The sequence below is a fragment of the Jaculus jaculus genome, chromosome 8 (genome assembly GCF_020740685.1).
Source record: "Jaculus jaculus isolate mJacJac1 chromosome 8, mJacJac1.mat.Y.cur, whole genome shotgun sequence".
NCBI lineage: Eukaryota > Metazoa > Chordata > Mammalia > Rodentia > Dipodidae > Jaculus > Jaculus jaculus.
In genome coordinates this window covers 108435719-108461055 of record NC_059109.1, presented here as the reverse complement: position 1 = coordinate 108461055, position 25337 = coordinate 108435719, and the positions used below count along the sequence as shown (strand labels likewise).

The 25337-nt window shown below is 51.7% G+C and overlaps 1 protein-coding gene across 4 annotated transcripts; it reads left to right on the top strand.

The window, feature by feature from the left end:
• The first annotated feature begins 2327 nt into the window (after positions 1-2327).
• Entpd6 (ectonucleoside triphosphate diphosphohydrolase 6) lies at positions 2328-24549 on the top strand. Of its 4 annotated transcripts, XM_045157802.1 has the most exons (14): positions 2328-2448; positions 8780-9095; positions 9581-9657; positions 10307-10450; positions 12098-12173; positions 12769-12804; positions 13623-13711; positions 15029-15108; positions 15725-15789; positions 19035-19136; positions 20428-20565; positions 22018-22074; positions 23156-23268; positions 23477-24549. In XM_045157802.1, the coding sequence occupies exons 2-14, from the start codon at positions 8804-8806 to the stop codon at positions 23573-23575; spliced, it is 1368 nt and encodes a 455-aa protein (XP_045013737.1). In that variant the 5' UTR covers positions 2328-2448; positions 8780-8803; the 3' UTR covers positions 23576-24549. The 4 variants fall into 4 exon arrangements, 1 of the variants encoding a protein (XP_045013737.1); XR_006638610.1 differs by lacking the exons at positions 20428-20565; positions 22018-22074; positions 23156-23268; positions 23477-24549 and adding an exon at positions 17552-17675; XR_006638611.1 differs by lacking the exons at positions 13623-13711; positions 20428-20565; positions 22018-22074; positions 23156-23268; positions 23477-24549 and having other exon boundaries at positions 19035-19110.
• The last annotated feature ends 788 nt before the right edge of the window (positions 24550-25337 follow it).

Here is a 25337-nt window from a genome sequence, read left to right as displayed (position 1 = left end):
AGATCTCCTGGTTTCTAGTAAACTTTCAAAAGACAATCCGTTCAGGACATCTTCAATTACAGGTAGGGACAACCCCAACATACTTAAACCCTCTGAATCCAGCCGTCATCTGAGTTACCCACTTTCGAGGTGCCCACCCTGAGGTGTGCTTTGCTGCTTGAAATTAAGCTTGCTGTTTCTGTCCTGTACAATATAGCTTGTTACATGCATCCACTCATTCTCTCCTATTGGCTTTTTGACTCTCAGTTTGGCTTGGATATGTCAAGTCTTTGTCACTGTCTAAGTAACAACTTGGTTCAGGGGAGGAGCTGCTCCCTCCTGTTCCAAGAGACTTATGGGCAGCAAATGTCAGAGTGCTAGGTACTGGGCAGGCAACAGTGCTCAGAAGAGCCAACTTCCTGGATCTCATGAAACTTGTTACGGTAGGGAAACAAAGAATATAGCAATAAATACAGCACCAAATAAATAGTGATGGGTGTGATTGGTGTTATGAATTTGAAATACACAAAGAATGGCAGAATGGAGAACAACTAAAGGAGGTTGCTGTAAATTAAAGTCTGCAGAGCTGACGCTAGAGGCGAGTCTTGACAAATGAGACTCTATGAAGCAAAGACCTGGTAGGGAAGCCTTTCCAAGCAGTTGGGAGCATATGCAGAACTGAGACAAATTCTTGAAACTCTAAGAGTGAATTATGGTGAAAATGGAGGAAGTGAACTATGACGTGAAGGTTACAGAAGCAGGGTCATGAGTCAAGATTTCAAAATATTAAAATTCTGGAATACAGTCTTTTTAATTATTGGATTAGTAAAGATCCAAAGGTTTGAAACACATTCTATTAAGGGAGATGTGGGAAAATTCACACTCTCACACATTATTTGTGATAGCTTATTAAATTAGTACAATGAGAAAAGCCAGCCAGATTTATGCAGTTCTTATTTCAAAAGGGCATATGTCATTTACCATTGCTAATTCCACTTCTAAGAATCTCTCAGACACAGTATGTTTTGTGGACACAAAGATAGGCCTTGGGATTTTTTTTTTATACTGGAGGGAGGGATCTTTAAGGTATACCAGTAAGGGACCATATGAACTAACTGCTATTGTAAGCAGTGGTCTCATGGGTACAGAGGACAGTGTGCAATCAGGTGGTTCTGCAAACTACCCCACACTGGTTGCCAGTCCTGATTTAAGAATGTTGTCCCCTGCACCCTACTCAAAATAGAAGAAAGACTAGTTTTAAAGAAGGGATTCACGGGAAGTAGAGGTAGGAGGATTGCCATGAGTTCGAGGCCACCCTGAGACTCCATAGTGAATTCAGGTCAGCCTGGCCTACCTCGAGAAACCAAAAATAAAGAAAGGAAGGAAGGAAGGAAGGAAGGAAGGAAGGGAGGGAGGGAGGGAGGGAGGGAGGGAGGGAGGGAGGGGAAGGAAGGAAGGAAGGAAGGAAGGAAGGAAGGAAGGAAGGAAGGAAGGAAGGAAGGAAGGAAGGAAGGAAGGAAGGAAGGAAGGAAGGAAGGAAGGAAGGAAGAAGGGATTCAGTGAGGGGAGACTGAACTGGGTAAAGGGAGGGTGGTGGGATGGGATTATGATCTTGGTATATTGTTTATATGTACAGAAGTTGTCAAAAAAAAATCTTTGAAAAACAGAAAATGTGGGCTGGAGTGATGGCTTAGTGGTTAAGGTGTTTGCTGGCAAAGCCAAAGCACCCAGTTTCGATTCCTCAGAATCCACGTAAATCCAGCTGCACAGGGTAGCGCATGCATCTGGAGTTCGTTTGCGGTGGCTGGAGGACCTGGCGCGCCCATTCTCTCTCTGAAATAAGTAAAATATATGTATTTTAAATGTAATTAGCAACGAGGGAGGGTTGACTCTCCATATCCCCTCGCAACACGGAACGGAACTCAGAATGTCCAGGCATCCAGCGGGAAATCTACAAGCGGCCAAGGGGGTGAAGCCAGGGAAACTTCGCCAGCTCAAGGGCTGGCTCTGCCATGATGGGAAGAAATGAAGGAGACCCGGGCATCTGACCCGCGCACGCCGCAGCCGAACCAGCGCAAGGCCCGAGCAATGAACCACCAAGTACGAAGAATAAACCGCGCGCCCAGCGAGCGCCACCCACTGCGCCTGCGCGCCCTGTCCACGCTGCCCCGCCCCCGCCGCGCGCGCACATGCGCATCTGCTCCGCGCCAGCCCGCCCCTTCGCCGCGGCGTCTGCCCCGCTCCGCCCCCACCTGCGCCTGCGCAGATGGGCCTCGACGCCCCGCCCACCCGGTGACGTGGACTGCACGTGGGTGGAGCCGGGCTCGCCGGATCGCCGGGTCGTGCCCGGCGGGCAGAGGCCTTGGTGACGCGAGTCCGAGCTAGAGAGCCGCGGAGCTTCGTGGATCGTGCGCCCGCTCCCCGTAACGCGGCACCGCCTCCGCAGTGGGGCCGTGGGCGCCGTGCAGGGTAAGCGGGACCGGCAGCGTCTGCCCGGCCAGGGTGACCGATGACGGGCCTCCTCGCGCGCGAATGCGGCGTGCCTTGCTTGGAAGCGGGGACCCGAGCGGCGGAGTCCACGCTGCACCACCTCAGTCCCAGCAGCAGCTGCTGCCCAGGGTGGCCTCAGTGTCCCTGGCGCCCCGTCCCCTCCCCTGCTCCCTTTCCATCCCGGTTTCATTGCGCTCGCTGGACCCTACCCCTCCCCTTGCCGGCCTCCGCTGACCGTGGGCTGGTTCAGTGCTTTGAGCCTCCACTGTAGGCCGAGTAGCAGGGATCTCTTCCCAAGTGGAACCCACAGCCCAGCCTTGTTCATTCATTCCTCCCGAGTGTGCTGGCCCGCCCCCCAGCTGTGCCAGGGAACGGCCCTTCCTGTCCACAGTGGTACAGGCTTTGCTCTGTGCAGCCAGGAAGCCCAGGAAACGTGGAGAGGAGGGGAGATGCTGTGTTCAGACTGTACAGAAAATGAAATGGGGTAGCGAGCTGGTAAAGAGCACGCCAGGAGTCTGGGTGTTCTGTCTCAGTTGCTGCTAGAATGGACTCTTGGAAAGCATGCAACAGCTAGGAGAATGTGTAACGCGGAGGACAATGGGAGAGGACAGAGAAAAGACGGTGGCTTTTAATTTAAGGGCACCTGGAAGGCGTTGGATGGTTTTAGGAGGTAGGAGAAATACTGCATTGCTTGGGTAGGTCGCGGTGGGCACAGCGTCTCACCCCTGAGTGTCTGTAGAAAGAAATCTGTCTCCTGGAAGTACCAGCAGTCACCTTACCCCAGCATAGAGGGAAGTTGCAGCCCATAGTGGAAGTGGAAGGAGATCTCCTGGGGAGAGGTAGATGAGGAACAGGAGTACAAAGACTCTCCCAGGGACACTGCAGAGCCGTTGAGGGGGTGGAATATCATTTGGGGGAGGTTTCCCTGTTGGTGTTACCAATGTATTAACAATGCAGTCTTTGAAATATCAGGCTGAAAATGGGGGGCTCCCCACTCCTACTGTGAAAGCACCTGTCTGCTAGGGTGGCGTATATCTGACTCCCTTCTGGGGCCTCATGGACAGAACCTGAGAGGTGACAGCTGTTTGTGTAAGGAAGTCTGCAAGAGCTTTCCCTCCTATGGAACCCTGTAAAAAGGAAACTGGGGGTGGTGTTGACAAGGCTGTTCATGTATGGGGTTTTCTTTTTTGCCAAGAAATGCTTTCCTACATCTACCAGAAGAAATGAGTGGTCGTTTGGTAATGTGCTTTCAGCATGTATAGCAGCCATTTGCAACCATGCCTGGTTGGGTTCTTACCTTAACACAAACCTGAAAAGAAGAGAGATTAAAAAAAAAAACAAAAACTGGCAGCTGTCAGTCTGATTTAGACAGTTGTATTTCTGAGAGCCAGCCTTCGATCCTCCACTCTAGAAAGCTAGTCCTAACAGGACAGGCTCCAAACCTCACACCCACATTCTCTTCTGACTCCTGCCTCCACCTGACAGAGGATGCCCTGGCCCCCACACCTCAGGCAACCTCCGTTTGCTTGTGTGCAGTCGGCTTCCTGCCCACCTTCTGCTCATTCTCTACCTAGCTTTCCTTCACTTTGTTCTATGAAGGGCAAAACTAAGATTGTTCTCTTTGGTGGAAGAACTATACATAAAGCTAAAAGATGGAAGGAAACAATTAGAAGAGGATAAATATGGTTGAGAAAAGAAAAATAAAAGTTTGAATTCAGACGTGGTGGTGCACATCTTTAATCCCAGCATGTGGGAGGCAGAGGTAGGAGGATCACCATGAGTTCAAGGCCACCCTGAGACCACAGAGTGAATTCCAGGTCAGCCTGGGTTAGACAAGACCCTACCTTGAAAAAAAAAAAAAAGTTTGAGCAGGCCCTCACCACTACTGAGTGCCAGTTCTACTGCACAGAACACTTTACCCAACAACAGCAGATCACATGTATATATTGTTAGTTTTTCATACATAGCTTTTGTTATGTTGATACAGTTTCCTCCCATTCTTGGCCTGATTGATCTTATTCTGAAGAGGTAATGAATTTTATCAAATGCTTTTCTGTATCACTTGAGATATCCTATTGGTTTTTAAATTTTTATTTATTTATTTGAGAGAGAGAAGAGAGAGGCAGATAGAGAGAATGGGTGTGCCAGGGCCTCTAGCCACTGTAAACAAACTCAAGATGCATGTGCCACATTGTACACCTGGCTTTACATGGGTACTGGAGAATCGAACCCTGGTTCTTAGGCTTTGCAGGCAAGCACCTTAACTGCTGACCCATCTCTCTAGCCCTCATGTTGGTTTTCTCCTTCATTCTGTTCCTAGCAGTGTCTTATATTGATTTTTTAAAATATTTTTTATTTATTTATTTGGGAGCTACAGACAGAGAGGGGGAGACAGAGAGAAAGAGAGAGAGAGAGAGGGAGAGGGAGAGAATGGGCGCACCAGGGCTTCCAGCCACTGCAAATGAACTCCAGACGTGTGCGCCCCCTTGTGCATCTGGCTAACATGGGTCCTGGGGAATCGAGCCTCGAGCCGGGGTCCTTCGGCTTCACAGGCAAGTGCTTAACCACTAAGCCATTTCTCCAGCCCTATTGATTTGTTTTTGCATATTGAACCATCCTTGCATTTTAAATCAATCCCATTTGGTCATGGTAAATAATCCTTTTACTGTGCTGTTGAATTCAATTTGCTAATACTTGTTAAGGATTTTTACATCAATATTCAAAGTGATACTGATTTTTACTTTTCTTGTAATGTTATCTTTTTAAAAATATTTATTTATTTGAAAGAGATGAAGAGGCAGATGGAAAGAGAGAGAATGGGAACACCAGGACCTCTGGCCACTGCAAACAGACTCCAGACACTTGCACCACCTTGTGCATCTGACTTATGTGTGTCCTGGAGAGTCAAACCTGGGTCCTTGGGCTTTGCAGGCCTTAATGGATAAGCCATCTCTCCCGCCCCTATTTCTTTCTTTCTTTTTTTTGTTTTTGTTTTTCAAGGTAGGGTCTCACGCCAGCCCAGGCTGACCTGTATTCTCAGGGTGGCCTTGAACTCATGGCAATCCTCCTACCTCTGCCTCCCAAGTGCTGGGATTAAAGGTGTGTGTGTGTGTGTGTGTGTGTGTGCATGCATGCATATGTGGGTATAGAGGCCAGAGGACAGCCTTATGTGTCATACTCAGGAAAGCTATCCACCTTTTCGTTTGAGACAGGCTCTCTCATTGGGCTGGAACTCACCAGTTGTGAGGACTGACTGCTAGCAAGCCCAGGGATTCCCCCATCTCATCTTCCCCATCACTGAGATAAATGCATGCCACATACCCATCATCTTTACCTGGGTCTGGGAATTCAACCCAGGTCCTCATGCTTACATGGCAAGCACTTCAATGAACTATCTCCCCAACCTTCCCTCCTCCACCCTGCCCCACTTTTGTGAGGCAAGACTCTTGCTCAGGCTGGCCTTAAACTTACTATATAACCTACACTGGTCTCAGACTTAGGCTGCTCCTACTTCTGCCTCCTAAGAAAGTATTTTCTTTTTTTAAATTTTTTTAGAGGGAGAGAGAGAGAGAGAGAACTGGCATGCCAGGGTCTCAGCCACTGCAATTGAACTCCAGACACTTGTGCCACCTAGTGAACGAGTACAACCTTGCGTTTGCCTCACCTTTGTGCATGTATACCACATGCACAAGGGGGTACATGCATCTGGAGTTTACAGTGGCTAGAGACCCTGGCACATCCATCCCTGCCCCTTTCTGTTTATCTATTTGCCTCTTTCTCAAAATAAATACTTTTAAAAGACTATTTTTAAAATACTGTAGGATATTGAAATCTATTATTGACAGTTGTTTCTTCAGTTCCATCAATGTTTGCCTCATGTCTTTAGTTCTCCTTGTTATGGATGTGTTTAGCCAGTCTCTGGTTGTTATTAGAAACAACTGAGTGGAAAAACAGGGTCTCAAGCTTCCTGTTCCATTATCTTACTATGTCTTTCCCCATTGAAGAAACTTTTTGTGTGTGTGGCGATATGTGGAGGAGCATCGTTTTCTGTTGAAGATAAAAGCCTGTATGCATGGTGGCTGGCGGTGATGCAAGGCAAGCTACATCCCTGCCTTTAGAGCCTCACGATTTAGAGAGGAGGCACAGAACTTCAGGAAGTCATCTCATAAATGCTGGTGTCATTGCAGATGATGCCAGATGTTGGGAGCCCAGGGGGCACATGAGGAGGATGTTCGGGTAGGAGCTTTGGGAAAGGTGGTGACAGTAGCATTTTAGCAGAAGCTTTGAGATGAGATTAGAGTTGGATGACATTTTCCCAGTTGCTGGCTGAGAATTCTGGGAATGAGTACCAGTATGTGCACAAGTCCTGGGGTAGGAAGGTGCTGCATTTCCCAGGGGAAAGAAGGCATTGCATCTTTAGAATGAAAGAGCATAGGTGAAAAGGGTGTGGGTAAGCTGCAGTAGCCAGACCTCAGCAGGGAGTGGAACATGATCCCAAAGCAGTGGGACACTCCCAAGAGCAAACAGACTGAGAGGCCCAAAGTAAGGCAGAAGCCAGGGCTGAAGATGGATGCTGGTGCCACCCAGGCGGCTCAGAGTTGGCCTGCAGCTCACCTGGGCTCCACCCTTCCAGCCCCTTCCCCAAGCAGTGCAACCATAGCGTCGTCCTGCCCATCGCTACCCCTCCTCGTTCCCAGGCGAAGTGTCTTCCCCTGCCCCTTTGCAAAGCTTGCCTTCAGTCTGTGGCAAGCACATCGAATTCCCAAACACTGGCATGAGTCATGTGACAGCCCTCCACCAGCAGCCACCTTGCCCAGGAGACCAGCTCTTCTGGAGGGGGCAGCCCACCACAGCCGCACGCTGCTGCCAGAAGACCCTAATTCTGCTTGCACCCCGCTCCACCAAAACCCCTGAGCTTGGGAATTTTTTTTTTTTTTTTGAAGGTTGTTGAGACATAGTCCTACTATGTAGCCTAGGTCCAATTTCAACCCCAGTCCTCCTGTCTCAGTCTCCTAGGTGCTGGGAGTGCAGAGGAGCACCATCACAACCTGCTGTTCAAATTGTATTAGTAGCTGCTGGTCTTCAACAGATGAAAACTAAAAAGTGAGGGACCTGCATCTCAGCAGACATTAGTCAGTCTGTCCATTTCTCACTTTCTTGTCAGTTATGGGGGCATGGAGTAGCCAATCCTGGAAGAAGAGGAGGCTTGTATCTATGGTATAGTCAACCAAAACTAATGGCATCAAATTAATTTATTTTGCTGCCAGCTAGAATTTTTTGTTGTTATTTTTTCAAGGTAGGGTCTCTCTGTAGCCCATCCTGACCAGGCTCTAACTCTATAGTCCCAGGCTGGCCTCAGACTCACAGAGATCCTCCTGCCTCTGCTTCCTGAGCCCTGGGATTAAAAGTATATGCCACCATGCCCAGCCCCAACTAGAATTTTATAGGCTCTGAAAGTATACAGATATTACTTTCCCCTTGCAGAAATGCAGAAAAACTTTGGGAATGTAATGCCTCTGTCAAATTTCCATAATAATAAGCTTAAGTTTTTCACATTTGCCTCGGACTCTCTAGTTAGCCAAGAGGACAGTTTTACATCTTTGGAAAAGTGAAGGAGTGTAACTGAAGATTCAAGGAATGGATGGTGTTGCAGTCAGGATCACATTGCTGGCAGAAAACACCCAACCAAGAGCACTTTTGAAAGGAAAGGGTTCATTTTGTCTGACAGACTCTAGGGGAAACTCTATGATGGCAGGGGGAAATGATGGTGTGAGCAGAGAGAGGACATCACCTCCTGGCCAACATCAGATAGACAACAGCAACTAGAGAGTGTGCCAAACACTGGCAAGAGGAAGCTGGCTATAGCATCCATAAACCCATCCCCAACAATACACTACTTCCAGGAGGCTTTAATTCCCAAATTGCCATCAGCTGGGGATGTAGCATTCAGAACCCCTAAGTTTATGGGGGACACCTGAATCAAACCCCCACAGATGGGGATGCGGATCTGTTACCTGGAGTGGTCTGGGGCCACTGGGCTTTGGATACAAGCAGCAGCGCATCCCATAGTAATTGGTGTGGAGCAGCCCTGGAGGGGCCTTGCAGCCTTGGGCAGATTACAACATATTTATAAGCCTCAGTTTTGGTCCACACCTTCCATAATTATCCAGAGGATCAACTGAAGCCTCTGACTGACCCCAGGAGGCATGCAGACCCATGTCTAGTTGGTCACTTGGTCCCTGGACCTGGGGACTTCTGATGTACACTGTAGCCTGCAGCCTCACACGGTTTACCTGACTCCTCCCTGCAGCCGCACACCCCAGCAGACTGAGAAATGAGAAAACTACCAAGCCATGGGACCCTGCGGATGACAAAGGTGGCATACCCACTCGGGCTGTGTGTGGGCCTGTTCATCTATGTCGCCTACATCAAGTGGCACCGAGCCTCCGCTGCCCAGGCCTTCTTCACCGTCGCGGGTGCAGCCACGGGAGCCCGCTGGGGCCAGCAGACCTTCAGTTCCCCAGGCTCGGCCGCACGTGGCCCTGAGGTCTTCTACGGGATCATGTTTGACGCCGGGAGCACCGGCACCCGTGTCCACGTCTTCCAGTTTGCCCGGCCACCTGGAGGTATCCTGTGTGACCATGTGCCTCTCTGAGCTCAGACAGTATTCACAGGGCAAGGCTTTTGGCAGTTCCTTCCAGTAGACAGTGTGACCTGAGCCCCCCCCCCCCCCCCCCCCCCCCCCCCCCCCCCCCCCCCCCCCGCCTTGGACTCACCTGGGAGCTTGTCAGCATGCCATTGCTGAGCAGCTGGGGTGTGGCTCAGCAGGGGAGCCCTTTTGTAGCATGTGCAGAGCAGGGGATTCAGGGCCTCCGGTGTGCTGTGCACTACCACTGAGCCACACCCCCAACCAAACTTACCTTTGTTTTTAATAAAGGAAAGTTCTGTAGAAACTTTAGGGGTTTTACTCAGCTGTACTAAGGGGCATAGTGTCCCTTTGATCTAAGCAGTCAGGGCTCTTCCCTTAAAGTCTTTTAGTCTTAGTTGTATGTATTCATACACTATGTATATATTCATAGTTATACCTTTAAAAAAATACATTTCCCCTTAGAAACTCCTACACTGACCCACGAAACCTTCAAAGCCCTGAAGCCCGGTCTTTCTGCTTATGCTGATGATGTTGAGAAGGTAACCACCCTCTTGTGTCAGTTTGTCCTTCAAATGTCCTTGACTGGCTTGTAAGCCAGTCCCTTTTTTCTGAATGGGGCTAGTTGGCCATCTTCTCAGGGGTGAGTGTCTTTGTTGGTGCCGCCTGGGGCAGGCTGTGCCTGTGAGGACAGTCACGTGGAGAGAAGTGCAGGTCTGCCCCTGCCTTCCAGTTCCGCCTCCTGACTGCCTAGCCACGCTTCAAGCACTGACAGGTGACCTGACTCCTCAGTGAAGTTACTCATGGGACTTAGTTTACAAGGCCCCTAGAACGTGCTGGCTCCGTGCCCTCGTGACATCCAGGGATGTTAGAATTCTGCGAGGTCATCTAGATGAGGGGTGGTAACAGCTGAGTAGTGGTCATGACTCAGGGTTAGGAGTCGCTGTCAATGGTGGGCTCAGCCTCATGGCTCCTGACTTGCCCTCACCTGCTATTTTCTGTACCAAGGACCTTTCCCCATGTTCTGATCCCTGTGTCCCCACAAACTGCCAATACCACTTGAGGCAGTGTTCCTACTGATTTTGAAAATTAGAAAAAAATATACTACATTTATCATAAATCTGAAAAGGAGTCACCCTGTGGCCCTTGTCCTGAGTGTGACAGCCAGCTTTGCTTTCACAACATCCACAGAGCGCTCAGGGGATCCAGGAGCTGTTGGATGTTGCTAAGCAACACATTCCATTTGACTTCTGGAAGGCCACCCCCCTGGTCCTCAAGGCCACCGCTGGTTTGCGCCTGCTGCCCGGAGAAAAGGCTCAGAAGTTACTACAAAAGGTGAGCCCAGCCACGTCTTCACCAGAGCGTGGCCAAGAATAGCAACAAAACACACACTGATTGCCAGGCATGGAGGCACAAATCTGTAACATGGCCAGGGGATTCCGAGTTGGAGGTCAGCCTGAATTACACAGTGAACCCCTGTCTCTAAGCAGACAACCGCCTCTCTAGCTGGTGGTGAGCGGGCAAGATGTAGAAGTGTCCTGAGGAGGCAACGCTGGAGTGTTCAAGTGTCACCTTTGGGTATCTTTCATGTGACATTTAAGGCTGCAGGTTTTCCAGAGCAACTCTGTGCCTTATAGTAAGAAAACCAGCTTTATTTTTAAAGCGCACTATGCTTTCAAAGGCTGCCGTCCTAGTGTGTGAGTTGTTTTCTTAGCCTGAGCCTGCTTTGCTTATTCTCCCTGGTGACCAGCCCTGCTGCTGGTCCTATGCTCAGATGTGACTCTTTGTCAGGCCTCGTGTTCCTAGCTGCCCAGCCCTCTACACTGGGACTGAGATTGCGCTTTCCAATCCACCAATTGCAGGAAGCTCCTCAAAGCAGACACAGCGTCCCCCTCCTTTACCCCTAGACTGGGCATCCACTATTTACACCTGAGGTGATGGCACAGTGGATGCCAGTCATAGGATTATGGGACACAAGGGAGATAGCCGTAAACTGATATAGTGAAGTCTTGTTGTCCTGAGACTGTTAAACATGGAGAAAGATACGCGCCCAATTATTCACAGCCTCTATCTCCCCATGCAGGGCCATGTTTCCTGGAACAGGGTTCCCAGGCCACACAACGGTCCCTAGATCTGCACCCTGCCCTGTAGGGCTTCCTGCCCTTCCTTTTGTAGCCCAAAGCAGCATTTTGGGACCCTGCAGGCTCAGTGTGCTCAGCTCTCTCAGCCCAGTCCTGTCCTCCAGAACTCTTCAGTCCCCAGGACCAAAGACAGGGTCCCCAGCACAGCGTGTACCTCAGCTAGCTTAGAAGATTAGCTGTGGAAATGCCTGTGGGCGATCACAGACGCTTGCAACAAAGTATGGGCTTTGCCTCTGAGAACACTGCAGAGCCTTAGAGAGCCTCCGCGTTCTGTCCCAGCCCGCTGAACACCCAGGCCGCAGGAAACCTCTGACCTTGTTCTCTAAAGGATGAAGACATACTCCCCGCCCTGGACAGTGGGGTGGTGGTGCAGTCAGTTTCTCATTGCTGGCAGAAAAGACCCAACCAAGAACAGCTTGTCGGGGGGGGGGGGGGCAAGGGGGTTTGTTTTGGCTTACAGACTCAAGGGGATGCTCCATGAAGTCAGGGAAACAAACCACTGGCATGAGCAGAGGGTGGACATCACCTCCTGGCCAACATCAGGTTGGCAACAGCAACAGGAGAGTATGCCAAACACTGGCAAGAGGAAGCTGGTTATAATAGCCATAAGCCCACCCCCAACAATACACTGCCTCTGGGAGGCATTAGTTCCCAAATTGCCATCAGCTGAGAACCTAGCATTCAGAACACTTAAGTTTAGGGGACACCTGAATCGAAACACCCCAGGTGGAAGACACCTTCACCATGTGGACCAGGCTGATCTCAAACTCCAGCTCCTCCTGTCTGTGTCCCAAGTGTGCACCTGCACACCACACTAAGAAATGTTTGTCTTTGCATTTAGGTGAAGGAGGTGTTTAAGGCATCACCTTTCCTGGTGGGGGACGACTGTGTTTCCATCATGAACGGCACAGACGAAGGTAGAATGGCTAAGAGGTCATGCGGTCACTGCAGGGAGAGACAGCTTGGTCTGCTGCTGTATGGACTCCAGGCCTGGGTCACTTTCCTTGGACAGATGCAGGGATGAATAACTGAAGCTATGGGGTCCTGGTCACAGCTCAAGTGTTAGATTCTCATCTGACCAACTCCAAGCCTGGCACAGATGAAGTCTCTGAAAACATCTTGTCTGGGGGTTTTAAGGACATTTAGAGAAGCCCACTTGCCATTGAGCTGGGAGCGTTGCATATGCAGTGCTCGTTCTGAAGCAGACGCCAAAGGTTCCTCACCAGCTGGTGATTTTAACTATGACCTGAAGAGTGAGCTTGTCTGAGGGCAGAGGGAACATTTTCTTTCCCTGCCTCCTCCAAGAGAGGAAGCTGGTGACACGCGCTGGTGGAGACACGGCGTTTGGTAATGTGTTCCAGGATTTTAGTGTGGTATCATCACTAGCGTTTCTCTCTGTAGATGGCCTGAAGGCCTAGCAGTGCCCACTGTGCCCCTGAAAGCTGGACATAGAGAGTGAGGTGGCAGCTGTGTGTCATGTATTAAAGCGCTGCCTGTTCTGATGTCTTGTAGGGGTTTCTGCATGGATCACCGTCAACTTCCTGACAGGTAAGCGCCTGCCGACTGGGAAAGGCTAAAGGTTCACCGTCTCTGGCAAAGGAGGGCCTGGTGGGCTTCCTGGACTGCAAGGGCTCTGTTCCCATCACCCCCAGGATTCAGTGTCACTGGCCCAGGGCCTCTTCACAGGGTGGTCGGAGCGAGCCAGTAGGTACACATTCTCACCACCCTGGCCACATTTCTGCCAGTACAGCCCCTGCCAACATCCACTGGGGCCTGGGCCTCCCATTTGTTTCTGAGAAGCAGTGAATAAACCTGGCCAGGTCTTCAGCTACTGGACATGGTGGGAGTGCTGATGGTCTTCTGCCGCAAGCATCGGCTCTTGCAGACAGGTGGCAAGGAGGCTCCTGAGGTTGCTGTGGTGGGGGGAAGGGCAGCATGTCTGATGTGTGTAGGAAGAAGAAAGGGGTTTCCTGACAGGCCTCACTCCTTCCAGGTCATGAATCTCCACCTCAGATGCTTTCTGGAAAGGGAGGGAGCCCAAGACAGGGCCCGTCAGGGATCCACCTTGCTGGGAAGGCCATGTCAGAATATCAGAAGTCAGGATGCCCTGGGAGATGAGGCTGGCCTGCTTCCCACTAGACAGGGCAGCTCCGGTGTCTTACCTGGGCAGCCAATGTCACCCTGTCATCCTGGATCAAAGCCATAGCTGGTAGAGCAACTCATCGTGGAGACTTCTGAACGAGCAGCCGCTGCCACATGCGCCCTCATACCTCCCTCCACTGAAGGGCCGCTCTTGACCTGCCTTTGCTCTTCCCAGTGCTCGTCTTCCTAACGCGACAGTGCTGTCTTTCCCCACTGTGATCTAGGCAGTTTGAAAACCCCGGGAAGGAGCAGTGTGGGCATGCTGGATTTGGGCGGAGGATCCACTCAGATCACCTTTCTTCCAAGGGTCGAGGTAACCAGCCCCGCCTGCCTCTCCTGTCCAGTGCCCTCAGGGGCATGGCAGACACTGCCAGGGATGTGTGGTCAGGAAGCAGCAGCTGCCCAGGGTAGGGCCTTTGGCCACTGGAAAGTGCTTCACCCCTTGGAGTTCTTTCACAGATGTTTCTAACTTGGTTGTCAACCCTTTCCAGTAAACAAAACCAAAACATAAATCTACTTTTGAATTAGATAAGAAATGAAATAACTAGACTCCTTTGAGCTAGAGAATTGGAGCACTCCTGTCTTACGTGAGGTTCCAGGGAGGGAAAGAACACGTAGTTTCTAGTCTGCCTATGTGCAGAGGGGTCAGCTCTCTTCAGGGCATTCTAGAAGAGAGTAAACCTTTCCAGCTAAGGCCATCTGGTGATTTTTTGTCAGGGGGGAGAGTGCATGTGTGTCTTGCGTGTAGAGGCCAGAGATTGACATAGAGTGACCTCCTCAGTCTTTTATTTATTTATTTGAGAGAGAGAGGATGGATGTGTCAGGGCCTCTACCACTGCAAATGAACTCCAGACACATGTCCACCTTGTGCATCTGGTTTGCATGGATACTAGGGAATCAAACCTGAGTCCTTAAGCTTCACAACCACCTTAGCCACTAAGCTATTTCTCCAGCCCTCCCACCTTTTTTGAGACAGGGTCTCTTACTGAACCTAGAGTATACCAGCTTGGCTAGACGGGCTAGCTAGGTAGTCCTAGGGATCACCTATTTCCATTTCCCGAGGGCTGGGAATATAGATGCGCACCGCCACACCCGGCATTTTTTCATGGGTTCTAGGGATCTGACGTCGGCACCTCATGCTTGCGTGGCAAGCACTTTTTTCACTGATCCATTTATCTCTCCAGCCCCAACCTGCTGCTTTAAACACCTTCCTCCTCACCCCCGCCTTTTCTTGTTGTTTTTCTATTTTTAAATTTATTTATTTGAGAGAGAAAGAGGCAGATAGGGAATCTGGCTTACTTGGGTCCTAGGGAATTGAACCTAGGGTCCTAACAAGACCCTATCTCAAAAGAACAAAGAGTGCTGGGCATGTCACTCAATGGTAGAGGGCTTGCCTGGAAGCCCTAGGTTCCCAGTAGGAGTGTGGTAGGAGGTAAAAATGCTTTGCAAGGGGAAACCCTGGATGGTTTGTTTTTTAGTATTTGATCCTTGTTTCACAGTATGGGACCTAAATTAATAGCTCACTTAACTGGCTCCAACTGAATGTCCCCGTTCTTCCAAGCAACTTGGAAGAGGGCATGGTCTTCGGGAAATACCAATGGAAACACAGTAGCTTCATGTTCCTTCCCAGGGCACCCTGCAGGCCTCCCCACCCGGCCACTTGACCGCACTCCAGATGTTTAACAGAACCTACAAGCTCTATTCCTACAGGTTGGTGGTCCCAGGAAGTGGGAAGGGGTCAGGCGCAGCTCCCGGTGTACCTTCCCACTCCTGCCTCATGGTCAGAACTCATTCCCAGCACGGCAGCAGAGCGCAGAATCCCCTGTGTGCAGAGGCTGCCAAGACGCTGTCGCACAGCCCTGCTCCTCCCGCCTACTTCGTTTTTCAGTTCCCTGTAAAATTGTATTCTTTATGCTCATCCGGTTCCTTGTGGGAAGGTCACAGGAGGCTGAGATAAGGAACGCCCTATTAAAACAAGTCCAAAGCCTGGTGTGGTGGCACACGCCTTTAATCCCGAGGCAGAGGTAGGAGGATCCCTGAAAGTTGGAGGCCACCCCAAGGCTACATAGTGAATTCCAGTTCAGCCTGGGCCAGAGTGAGATGCTACCTTGAAAAACCAAAAAGAAAAACAAACAAACAAACAAACCCAGGACTGTCTTCGTCGCTGCCATACCCCAGCCTTTGCTCGACCTCATACGCAAAGTCTTCAGTGGTCTGATAAAGTAGCTGAGAGTCCCAGACTCAGCAGGGGGGGGGGGGGCGGGAAGCCCCCGGCCACTGTTGTTAATCACGTTGAGCTCGGGTTCACCAGGCTTTGTCTCCACAGCTACCTGGGGCTGGGACTGATGTCGGCACGGCTGGCGATCTTGGGTGGCGTGGAGGGAAAACCAGGTGAGTAGGATTCTTGCTCAGGGCTCTGTCGCTGCCCTCTGGGAATGTGGAACACCTCTCCTTTCCCTTCACTGCCACAGCAGCAGCTGGCCTGGGAAGGGTGGACCCAGATCCTGACAGGGATGCTGTGATGGGACAGAGGGGAATATAGTTTACCTCTAAGTTATCTTTTTTTAAAACAGTCACACATTTCTTCTTTTTTTTTTAATTTTTTTTGGTTTATTTTTATTTATTTATTTGAGAGTGACAGGCAGAGAGAGAGAGAGGAGAGTGGGCACACCAGGGCTTCCAGCCACTGCAAACAGACTCCAGACGCGTGCGCCCCCTTGTGCATCTGGCTAACGTGGGTCCTGGGGAATCGAGCATTGAACCAGGGTCCTCTCCACCCCTAAGTTATCTTTTTAAAAAGGGATACTGGTTGGACTAGAGAGATGGCTTAGCGGTTAAGGTGTTTGCCTGCAAAGCCAAGGACCTCAGTTCGATTCCCCAGGGCCCATGCAAGCCAGATGCACAAGGTGGCACATGCATCTGGAGTTCGTTTGCAGTGGCTGGAAGCCCTGGCGTGCCCATTCTCTCTCCCCCTCTCTCTCTCTCCCTTTCTCCCTCTCTCAAAATAAGTAAATGAAAATAATTTTGGGGGGAGTCCAAGGTAGGGTCTCATTCTGGCTCAGGCTGACCTGGAATTAACTATAGATAGTCTCAGGGTGGCCTCAAAGTCATGGCGATCCTCCTATCTCTGCCTCCCAACCAAGTGCTGGGATTAAAGGCGTGCGCCACCACACCTGATTTAAAATTTTTTTTTTTAAAAAGGGACATTGGTGCCAGGCATGGTGGTGCACACCTTTAATCCCAGCACTCAGAAGGCAGAGGTAGGAGGATCACTGTGAATTCGAGGCCACCCTGAGACTGTAGTGAATTCCAGGTCAGCCTGGGCTAGAGTGAAGCCCCTCCCCCCAAAAAGGGGAGGCACTGGTAAAATCATTTCTAAAGCATGGATTCTAGAAATTCAGGAGGTAACTATATACAGTCATCACTTATATTTGGAATCAACGTATGTCACCCTTCTGGCACTGTGACCATACTATTTGAGATGAACAACTTAGGAGGAAGAAAGGATTGTTTCAGTTCATGGTTGGTTGTGTTGCCTTAGGCCTGTGGTGAGGCAGAACATCATGTTGGGAACACATGGCAGCGAAGTTCCTTGCCTCATAGCAGCCAGGAGGCAAATAGCTGGGGGCGGGGCCAGGCCCCAATATCCCTTAAGGACGTGCTCCAGTGACCTGACTTTTTTCCACTAGGCTCTGCATCCTAAAAGTTTCCCCACCTCTTAAGCTCTGCAGACTGGGACTGGGCCTTCAGATGGCTTTGGGGACATATCCATACCATCAAAACTTGTTTTAGGGCTGGAGAGATAGCTTAGTGGTTAAGCACTTGCCTGTGAAGCCTAAGGACCCCAGTTTGAGGCTCAATTCCCCAGGACCCATGTTAGCCAGATGTACAAGGGGGCGCACGTGTCTGGAGTTCATTTGCAGTGGCTGGAAGCCCTCCCGTGCCCATTCTCTCTCTCTCCATCTGCCTCTTTCTCTCTGTCTGTTGCTCTCAAATAAATAAAAATAAACAAAAAAAAAAATCTCCTCAAAGAAAAAAACAAACTTGTTTTAGGGAGTTGAAGGCACAGCCTGCTCTTCAGACAGTAGAGGAAGAGCTGTAAGGAGGTGACACTGGGATTGCTGCCATGAGGGGAAACTCCTTTGTCTTGCAGAGATGCCGGCCTACAAGAACATCCCACCACCATCTCTTCCCCAAGACAGATCATAACAGGCGTGGCTCTTGCTTGTGGACATGGTGTCTGAGAGGAAATCTGTGTCCAGTCAGGCCACTAGAAGGTGTGCCTCATCCCAAGCCTTCAATGATCCTGCCACCTGCCCTTGAGGACTCTTAGAAGACCTTAGGGATCACAGCAGCCCATTGCTGGCATCACCTATCTTTTCTTGATGGCCATCCACCCAGAACCATGCCTGTTCCCTGGCACAGGGATGCCCTCTGCTCCTCCACTGTGTAGCCCTCTTGCCCACCTTTCAAGGGCCCAATTGTTCTGCCAGGAGAGCCATGTTCAATTAACTTTCCGTGCATTTAATTGCATATCCTATTTCAATTTTCTTTCAAATCCTGGTATGCACCTTCACAATGGCATTACCTTCACTGGAGCAGTGAAGAGTGTCCAGGTCTTGGGGACACCTGCAGCCTCATCCAGAGCCAGGAACCCCTGCTGACAACAAGAAGCAGACAGTTTTTCCTTCCCCAGCGCCTCTCCAGCCTCTGCTCAGCATGGAAGGGTCTCCCATCTGTAGCATTACTAATCACCTTAGAACAGTAGACGGCGGGTGATGTGGCTAGAGTGGAGCTCAGGGATAGATTGCTTCCCTAGCATGAGGGAGGCCCTGGGTTCCATCCCCAGCACCACAGAAAGAAAACACAGCAAGTGATGGTCATTTTGCCACCATATTTTGCAATTCATAGAGCATGGCTAGGTGGCACCTGCCCGGGAGCCCAGGGTCTCCTGAGGCTGTGGAGGGGTGGCTGGTACTGGTGTTCTACACTGAGCCCTCCACACATCCACATAGCCTCATCCCCAGCAAAGCCGCCTTCAGTGTCTCCTGGCTCCTCCAAAGACAGCCTACAGTGGCTGCCACCACCTCCCAGCAGATCACAGTCCAGGAGCACGTGAGGCTCTTCGCTGGAGGAGTAGCCTATGATCTGTGAGGAGTGGCAGGGCAGGTCAGCCTTGGACACCAGCCGCCAGCTTCCTTTGCTAGGTGCTGGCTTTTGTACTATGGAACAGATTCAAGCCATGGCATGGTGGCAGCTAGTGGCTGTTGTGTGTGCCTCGCCACCAGACTGCTGGCTATTCCTAGCTTGTCAGCTGTAAAACTGGGTCACTTCGGCCTCCTCCAGACAGGGTCACTGTAGTAACTGAACAACACTCAGCCTGGTGCCTGGACCCCCAGATGCCCAGGGGACGTGAGCTGCTTACATCCAGGGTTTGGTCATGTTCCCAGGCAGGGGAAGTTGGCTGCTGCCACTGTGGTGGATCAGGGCATCCCTCCTCCAGCTGACCTGAACCGTCCCAGCTCCTTATTACACCCTGCAGCATGCTCGGCTGGGCTGCCCGCTCCTTGAGACCCCATCTGATGGCGGGACAAGCCCGGTTTCCCTCTTACCGCATGTTCCTCTCTCGATTTCAGCTGAGGATGGGAAGGAGTTGATCAGCCCATGTCTGTCTCCTGGGTTCAGAGGAGAGTGGGAGCATGCCGAGGTCACGTACAGAATTTCGGGACAGAAGGCAGGTAGGTGGCATTGCTGTTCCTCCAGCTCATGAAGGTTGATAGCACTTGGGCCTTTCCCAGATTCCTCTTTGAGAAGTGGGAGACCAGACAGGCCCATACTTGATCTGGAAGCGCAAGTGCCTGGGAGCCCTGGTGGGGTTGGAAGGTCTTTGACGGAGTGGGGCCTCTTCTAGCGAACTCCCTCTACGGGATGTCTGCATAAGGTCCCTTGTTTGTCACCAAACACTTCTGTCCCTGACTAGACTCAAGTGAGAAAAGGCCTGGATGCTGTGGGGCTTGAGCCAAATGACCACATCTGGCTTCTAGTCCAGAAGCCTGGCAGAGGCTGCTTCCTGCCACCGTGCCCGGCCTTCATCCTGGCCTCGGTCACTCTGTACCCATTGTCCCTAAGCTAGACACACCGTGCATGAGGTGTGTCCATTGTGGTTGGTGTGTGGTCAGTCTAGTTCAGCTGTCCACTGTGTACCTGGGAGGCCAGGCTCTGCAGCGGGTTTGGGGCATTTGGCAGGATAGCAGCTGGGCCCTCGCTGGGAGAAGTCACATGGTGAACCATGGGAAAGGACTCTGAAGGGAAAACAGGGATGCGTGTAGTGGCAGGGGGTGGGGGCGGTTACTGCAGTGTTAGCTAGCTGGCCAAGGAAGGTCCGTTGATGACATTTGAGCCAAGACATGAACATCCCCGAGCAAACTGCCCCATCCACAGTTGTGTTCCCCCAGCCAGGCAAGCAACATATGCAAAGACCCCCAAGGCATTGGTTGTGTTTCTCTGGCCCTGGGGTGCACCAAGGACCGGAAGACTGGTTGAAGCCAGGCATTGAGGGCGCTCACCATGGAAGTTGGGTGATTTCCAGGGCCAGTTAAGTTATGACCTTTCCTCCATCCAACTGTGCGGGCCAGCAGGTGGTCTGTGAGGTGGGGAGGGTACAGGCTATACCACTAAGGTGAAGGCAGTGTGGGGTGAAGGGCATCCATGCCCTAGGTGTAGAGGGTCACACAGGCCCAGCAACAGACTACCCTGTGCTGGGGTGCAGGGGCTCCCCTCAGCAGACTGAACTCTCCTCAGCCCTTTTTCCCCAACACCAGCCCAGCAGCGACTGGCACTTGAAAGTTGCTATTGCCACATGCCAGGACAGCCCCAGACACGGGGTGAGATCCACAGGGGCATCTAGTCCCACGACACGCTGCCATCCAGACTGGGATCTTTAGTCCCTGAGAAAGGCCCTCAAGGGGCCTTGTAGCCACATGCCTTGAGCTAGCCAACACTGGCTGTCTGCTTTTTCTACCCTTGCAGCGGGCCTCCATGAGACGTGCGCCAGCAGAGTGTCAGAAGTCCTTCGGAATAAAGTGCACAAGACAGAGGAGGTGCAGCACGTGGACTTCTATGCCTTTTCCTACTACTATGACCTTGCGGCCAGTGTGGGGCTCATAGGTAAGGTCCATCCAGGCAGAGGACCCATGCCAGCGTTGTTGGTCTCAATAAAGGAAGTGGGTTTAGGAGATAAGGCACTGGCCCCAGAGACACAGGAAGTACTAAGCCTCCTTTTCATAGCTAAGTTAGTTCCTTGAGTCAGTAAAACAAGTTCCTTGCTGCTAATGTAGATCCTGCAGGAAGGGAGAGCTTGCCCTGTGCTAACGCATTTGTTCCGTTGCCTGGCCTGTGGCCCCTGCACAGGATCCACTGTGGAATGGATAGCCACATGCTGTGTCCCTAAAGGAGAGGTCACTCCCCTACTGAGATATTCGCTGTGGTCCAGGAGCCACGGCAGGGTGAGATATTGAAGTTTGCTGAGGCTAGTGTATGCTAACTCGTGAGAGGAATGCAAAGCCATGATACTGCTGAGAGACTGGGTTTTTATTAATGAAGTAAGTCAAGAATTCCAGAATGCACTGCCTGGGTTGAAGACATGAATGCTCATCCATGCTTAAAGACCTCCGAGAAGGAACCTGGGGTGTCGGCGTTGCCACTCCCTGGGAGCAGAACCTCCCACGTCATCTCCCGTGACGGTGCTGCCCAGGAGGGGCAGGTACAGAAGCTGGTCAGGCAGAGATGGGGGTTTAAGGTGGAAGGCAGCCTGTCCCAAGATGGTTTGCCCTTCTGGCTCCAGAGCTGGAGTGGGGGACAGCCATCACTGACCACAGACTGTCCTCACCGGGACACTCACGTCTCTCCCAGGCCATCCAGAAAAGCAGTTCCCACTGCCCATGGCGATCACATTCAACTCTGAAAGAAATCAGACTACCCTTAACAGTGACGCTTGTTAACTCAGCAGGCTCAAAGCTGGAGGGCACTCCCTCTGTGGAGCCCAGAAAGCTCTGCACTGCCTACTCATTCCATGACACCCTAGGTTGCTCCTCACTTTGTTACACAGACTCGCTTCTTTCTCCCTGTCAGGAAACTGATGCTAGCTAGACTCCTGCTCATGAGCCCCGGCCTGGTTCAGGAGGTTGTCCGCTTCTGCACATCCACTTTTCCCAGCTCTTAGGGAGTGCAGAGATCACAGCAAGGCTCTCTGGGGGACAGTGCACACTTGGGGATGAGGTGACCCACTTAAGCTCCTGTGTGGTCCTACGTGGACACCTGCCCACCCCAAGCTGCACCACTGTGATGCCCTAGTCAGGACCAGGTGGTCCCGTGGTGGCACACGTGCCCAGCATGTGCAAGGCCCTGGGCTTGATTGCCTGCCAGTGCCACAAAGAAGAAAAACAGAACGAGTGAGAATGTGCAGCCTGGAACCAGGGGAGAATGGCCTACAAGGAAAGGCCATGTCTGTGGTGCCCATGAGCTCCTGGTCTGGGATTCCCAGGTGCCAGCCTGAGGTCTCAGTGGTATCACGTGCTTGGACCATGCTTCTGCACACTGGTTCTCTCGCTTGTCCCACAGATGCAGAGAAGGGAGGCAGCCTCATGGTCGGGGACTTTGAGATAGCAGCCAAGTATGGTGAGTGGCTCTGTGCTTATTAGGCGATGGGCTAAGAGGGTGTATGAGCAGAAACCATAGCAGTTGGAGGCAGACATCCAACCGTGCTTGTGGAAGTCACTGGGCCTAGAAGTTCTGGATTTGGTCTTTTCTCTCCACCAAATGGCATTCAGAGATGTGTGAGGGCAGGGTCCTGAGTGCACTGGGGTCTACACGCCATATCCAGCCTCTCAATAGAGACCAGATGCTTTGATGTTCCTGGCTGCAAAAGGCCACAGTCCCAGTGCTTGTGATGGGACTGTGAGGAGCAGATTCCCTTGTCTTAGTCCTTAGTTTTCCCTGCTACTCAAGTAGCTGCAAGCGGCCTCTCCCCTGGGAGGTCCCAGCAAGCTCACTATGGTCACTGGGCCCTGAGAAGGTCGGGGCCCTGCATAGCAGAGCCTGGGCTGTGAGGACGCAGGTTGAAGCTGCACATCCGGGTAGCTTGCCGAGTGTCCCCTTCCCTCCTCCCACATCCTTTCTGTGTCACCCTACCCCCAGTGCTTGGGGGTGATGTCTGTATTCTGTTTTGGTTTGGGGCTCACAATTTGCAATTTAAAGCAGTTAAGTTTTGCATATTTCTCCATAGGAAATTCTCCCTCCCTCCCTCACTTCTGCCTCAAACATGGCTTTTTTATGCCTGTCAGCCACTTGCCAGCCTTTCCCTGGACATTGGGTGTCTAGATGGATTTGCCCCTGCCTCAGCCAAGAACAGATTCTGAGTCAGCTTTGATGTCATTTCCGTGCCCTGGAAAGCGTCAGTTCCAGGCACGCTGACATCTGGGAGGTGTCAAGAGTTATGAACACAGAGATGTGGCCTAGGAGGGGAGGCCCTCCTTTGTGACCCCCAAGTCAAAGCATGCATGATCTTCTTGGTCCTGGGCTGTAGGCCAGGGGAGGTTGGGAGTGGCCTCGCAGTCTGCCTGGGGAACAACTGAGCTGCAGTCTTCATGGTAAACCAGGAGTTAGGAGGGGGTTGGGTGCTGGCAGTGGGTGGGGTGGAGGTCTGTCCCCCTCAGAAGGGATCTTCTGGAGCCTGACCCAAAACTGCTGTGTTCCTCAGTCTGCCGTACCCTGGAGACACGGCCACAGAGCAGCCCTTTCACGTGCATGGACCTCACCTACATCAGCCTGCTGCTCCAGGAGTTCGGCTTTCCCAGGGACAAGGTGCTGAGGGTAAGCATTGCCTCTTGGGTGCCCCATTCCCCTTGGTGGGGGGGACACTGAGAACAGCTGGCCTCGCTATTAAGATTTCATCTCCCCCTCTTATCCCTGGCTTCCAAGAAGCAGCCCTGACTTAGCCACCTTCCTCCACAGACAGCACCCCACCTTTGTCACTTGGGTGCATAATGGTCTTCTGTGCCCCTCCCTTTATCTTTTCAAGCTCACTCGGAAAATTGACAACGTTGAGACTAGCTGGGCTCTGGGGGCCATTTTTCATTACATCGACTCTCTGAAGAGACAGAAGAGTACAGCCTCTTAGTGACCGAGCCTGGTCCTCCACCCAGCCAGCACTCCCAGGCTCCTGTCTCCACAGACCCCTCCATTCTGGACATGACTCCATCCTAGAGGAGCCCCACGCTGGCTGAGAACCCTCCTCTGGGCCTGCAGTGGCACCTCATGCAGATTTGCCTGAGACCTGGCCCATGCACTGGCCCTGTACCCAGGTGGAACCAGGGCAGTAACGGTGCCAGCCTGAAGCTGTCTCACTGCCTTGCCGCTAGATGGGCAGGGAGCCATTCAGGGCCCGGGGTACACGCTGAGGTGGGGACATGGCCCAGTCCCCATTCCCTCCATGTGCAGGGTTGTGGCTGCTTTTCTGTGTGTCTCTGTGACGTGAATCTTGTTTTGTCTCACAGCCCCTGTTGTTTCCTTCCCTGAGGTGGGCCTCCACCTTCCTCTAAGTTCTGGAAGGTTGTACAGGCATTCTGGCTGCAGTGCAGCCTCCAGGGCAGCAGGTCTCGAGCATATCCATCTCTTCCTCTCCCTTGAGATGGACATATGAAGTCACGTGGAGGCCTGCTCTCCTCGGACGAGATGGCATGGGCTCTGAATAGGAAGAAGGTGGAGAGACTTCTCTTCACAGGCCCAGTGTTCTGGCTTTACAGAGCCTCCAGGCATGTTCAGGGCTGTGTGCTTAAGCACTGCCATTCCTGTGAATGCCTAGTGTTTGTGGGGAGACTGTCTGAGCCCCTTTTCTGGACACCACTGTGTCCCAGTGAATGTATTACTACTGTGAGCCACTTTTAGACCAGCAGGCCAGGGCAGAAGACCTGGAACCACACACTCCTGCCTCATGCTGGCCCTTCCCCACGGCGTCACCCTCCTCCTTACTGAGCTTGGGGCTGTGCGGGATGCCCAGGTGTGGCCTGGCTCCCCTGTGGTCCCTCAGTGAATGTAATCCATGGAGTAAGCTGAGCGCCTAAGTTCAATTCCAAATAAAGGTTGACAAGGGTTTCTCTTTTCTCCTTCCTCTCCACGAGTGGCCAGATTTGTCTGCCCAGCAGCTAAGACCCCTGTGAGCAGCAGCAGAAGGCCACTTGGAAGCCTGGGCTGTCCCAGGGTCTGACCAGGAGGCTGCCCTGTCCCAGCTGTCTGCTGAGAGCAGAGTTCCTCCCCTCCCAGAACGTGGCTCCACAGTGTGGTTGGGGACAGCTTTGGGCACATTGTCTCCATGTCACCGTGTGCTCAGCAAGGATCTGGCTTAGTTTAAGGATAGTCCCAAAGGAGTCATGCCAGCGAGCACTGTGGGCTGACCCTTGCCTCTTAAACCTGTAATGGAGTGACAGGGTGTGATCCCAAGACACCCCCCAACACCCTCACACACACAATACTGTGAATTCTTAGAAAACTACCTGGACAGGCTGGTACAGAGGAGGAATGGGTTCTACAGACAACAGGGGCAGTCTTGCCACCCTAGTGAGAGCTTCACAGAGGGCAGAGGCAAGGGAAAACCTGGGTAAAATCTGCAGTTTTTAAGGAAAAAGAATAGTGATCAGGGCTGGAGCGAGTTAGTAGTTAAGGTGCTTGCCTGCAATGCCAAAAGACTCAGGTTCGATTCCCCAGGATCCACATAAGCCAGATGCACAGGGTGGCAGCTTGAGGCCCTGGCATGCTCTTTCTCTCTCTCCCTTCTCTCCTTCCCCCCCCCCCAAATAAGTAAAATATAATTTTAAAAAATAAAGAATAGTGGTCACTTTGATCCCAGGACCTGAGCAGAATGAACCAGTAGCTCCTTGTCTTAT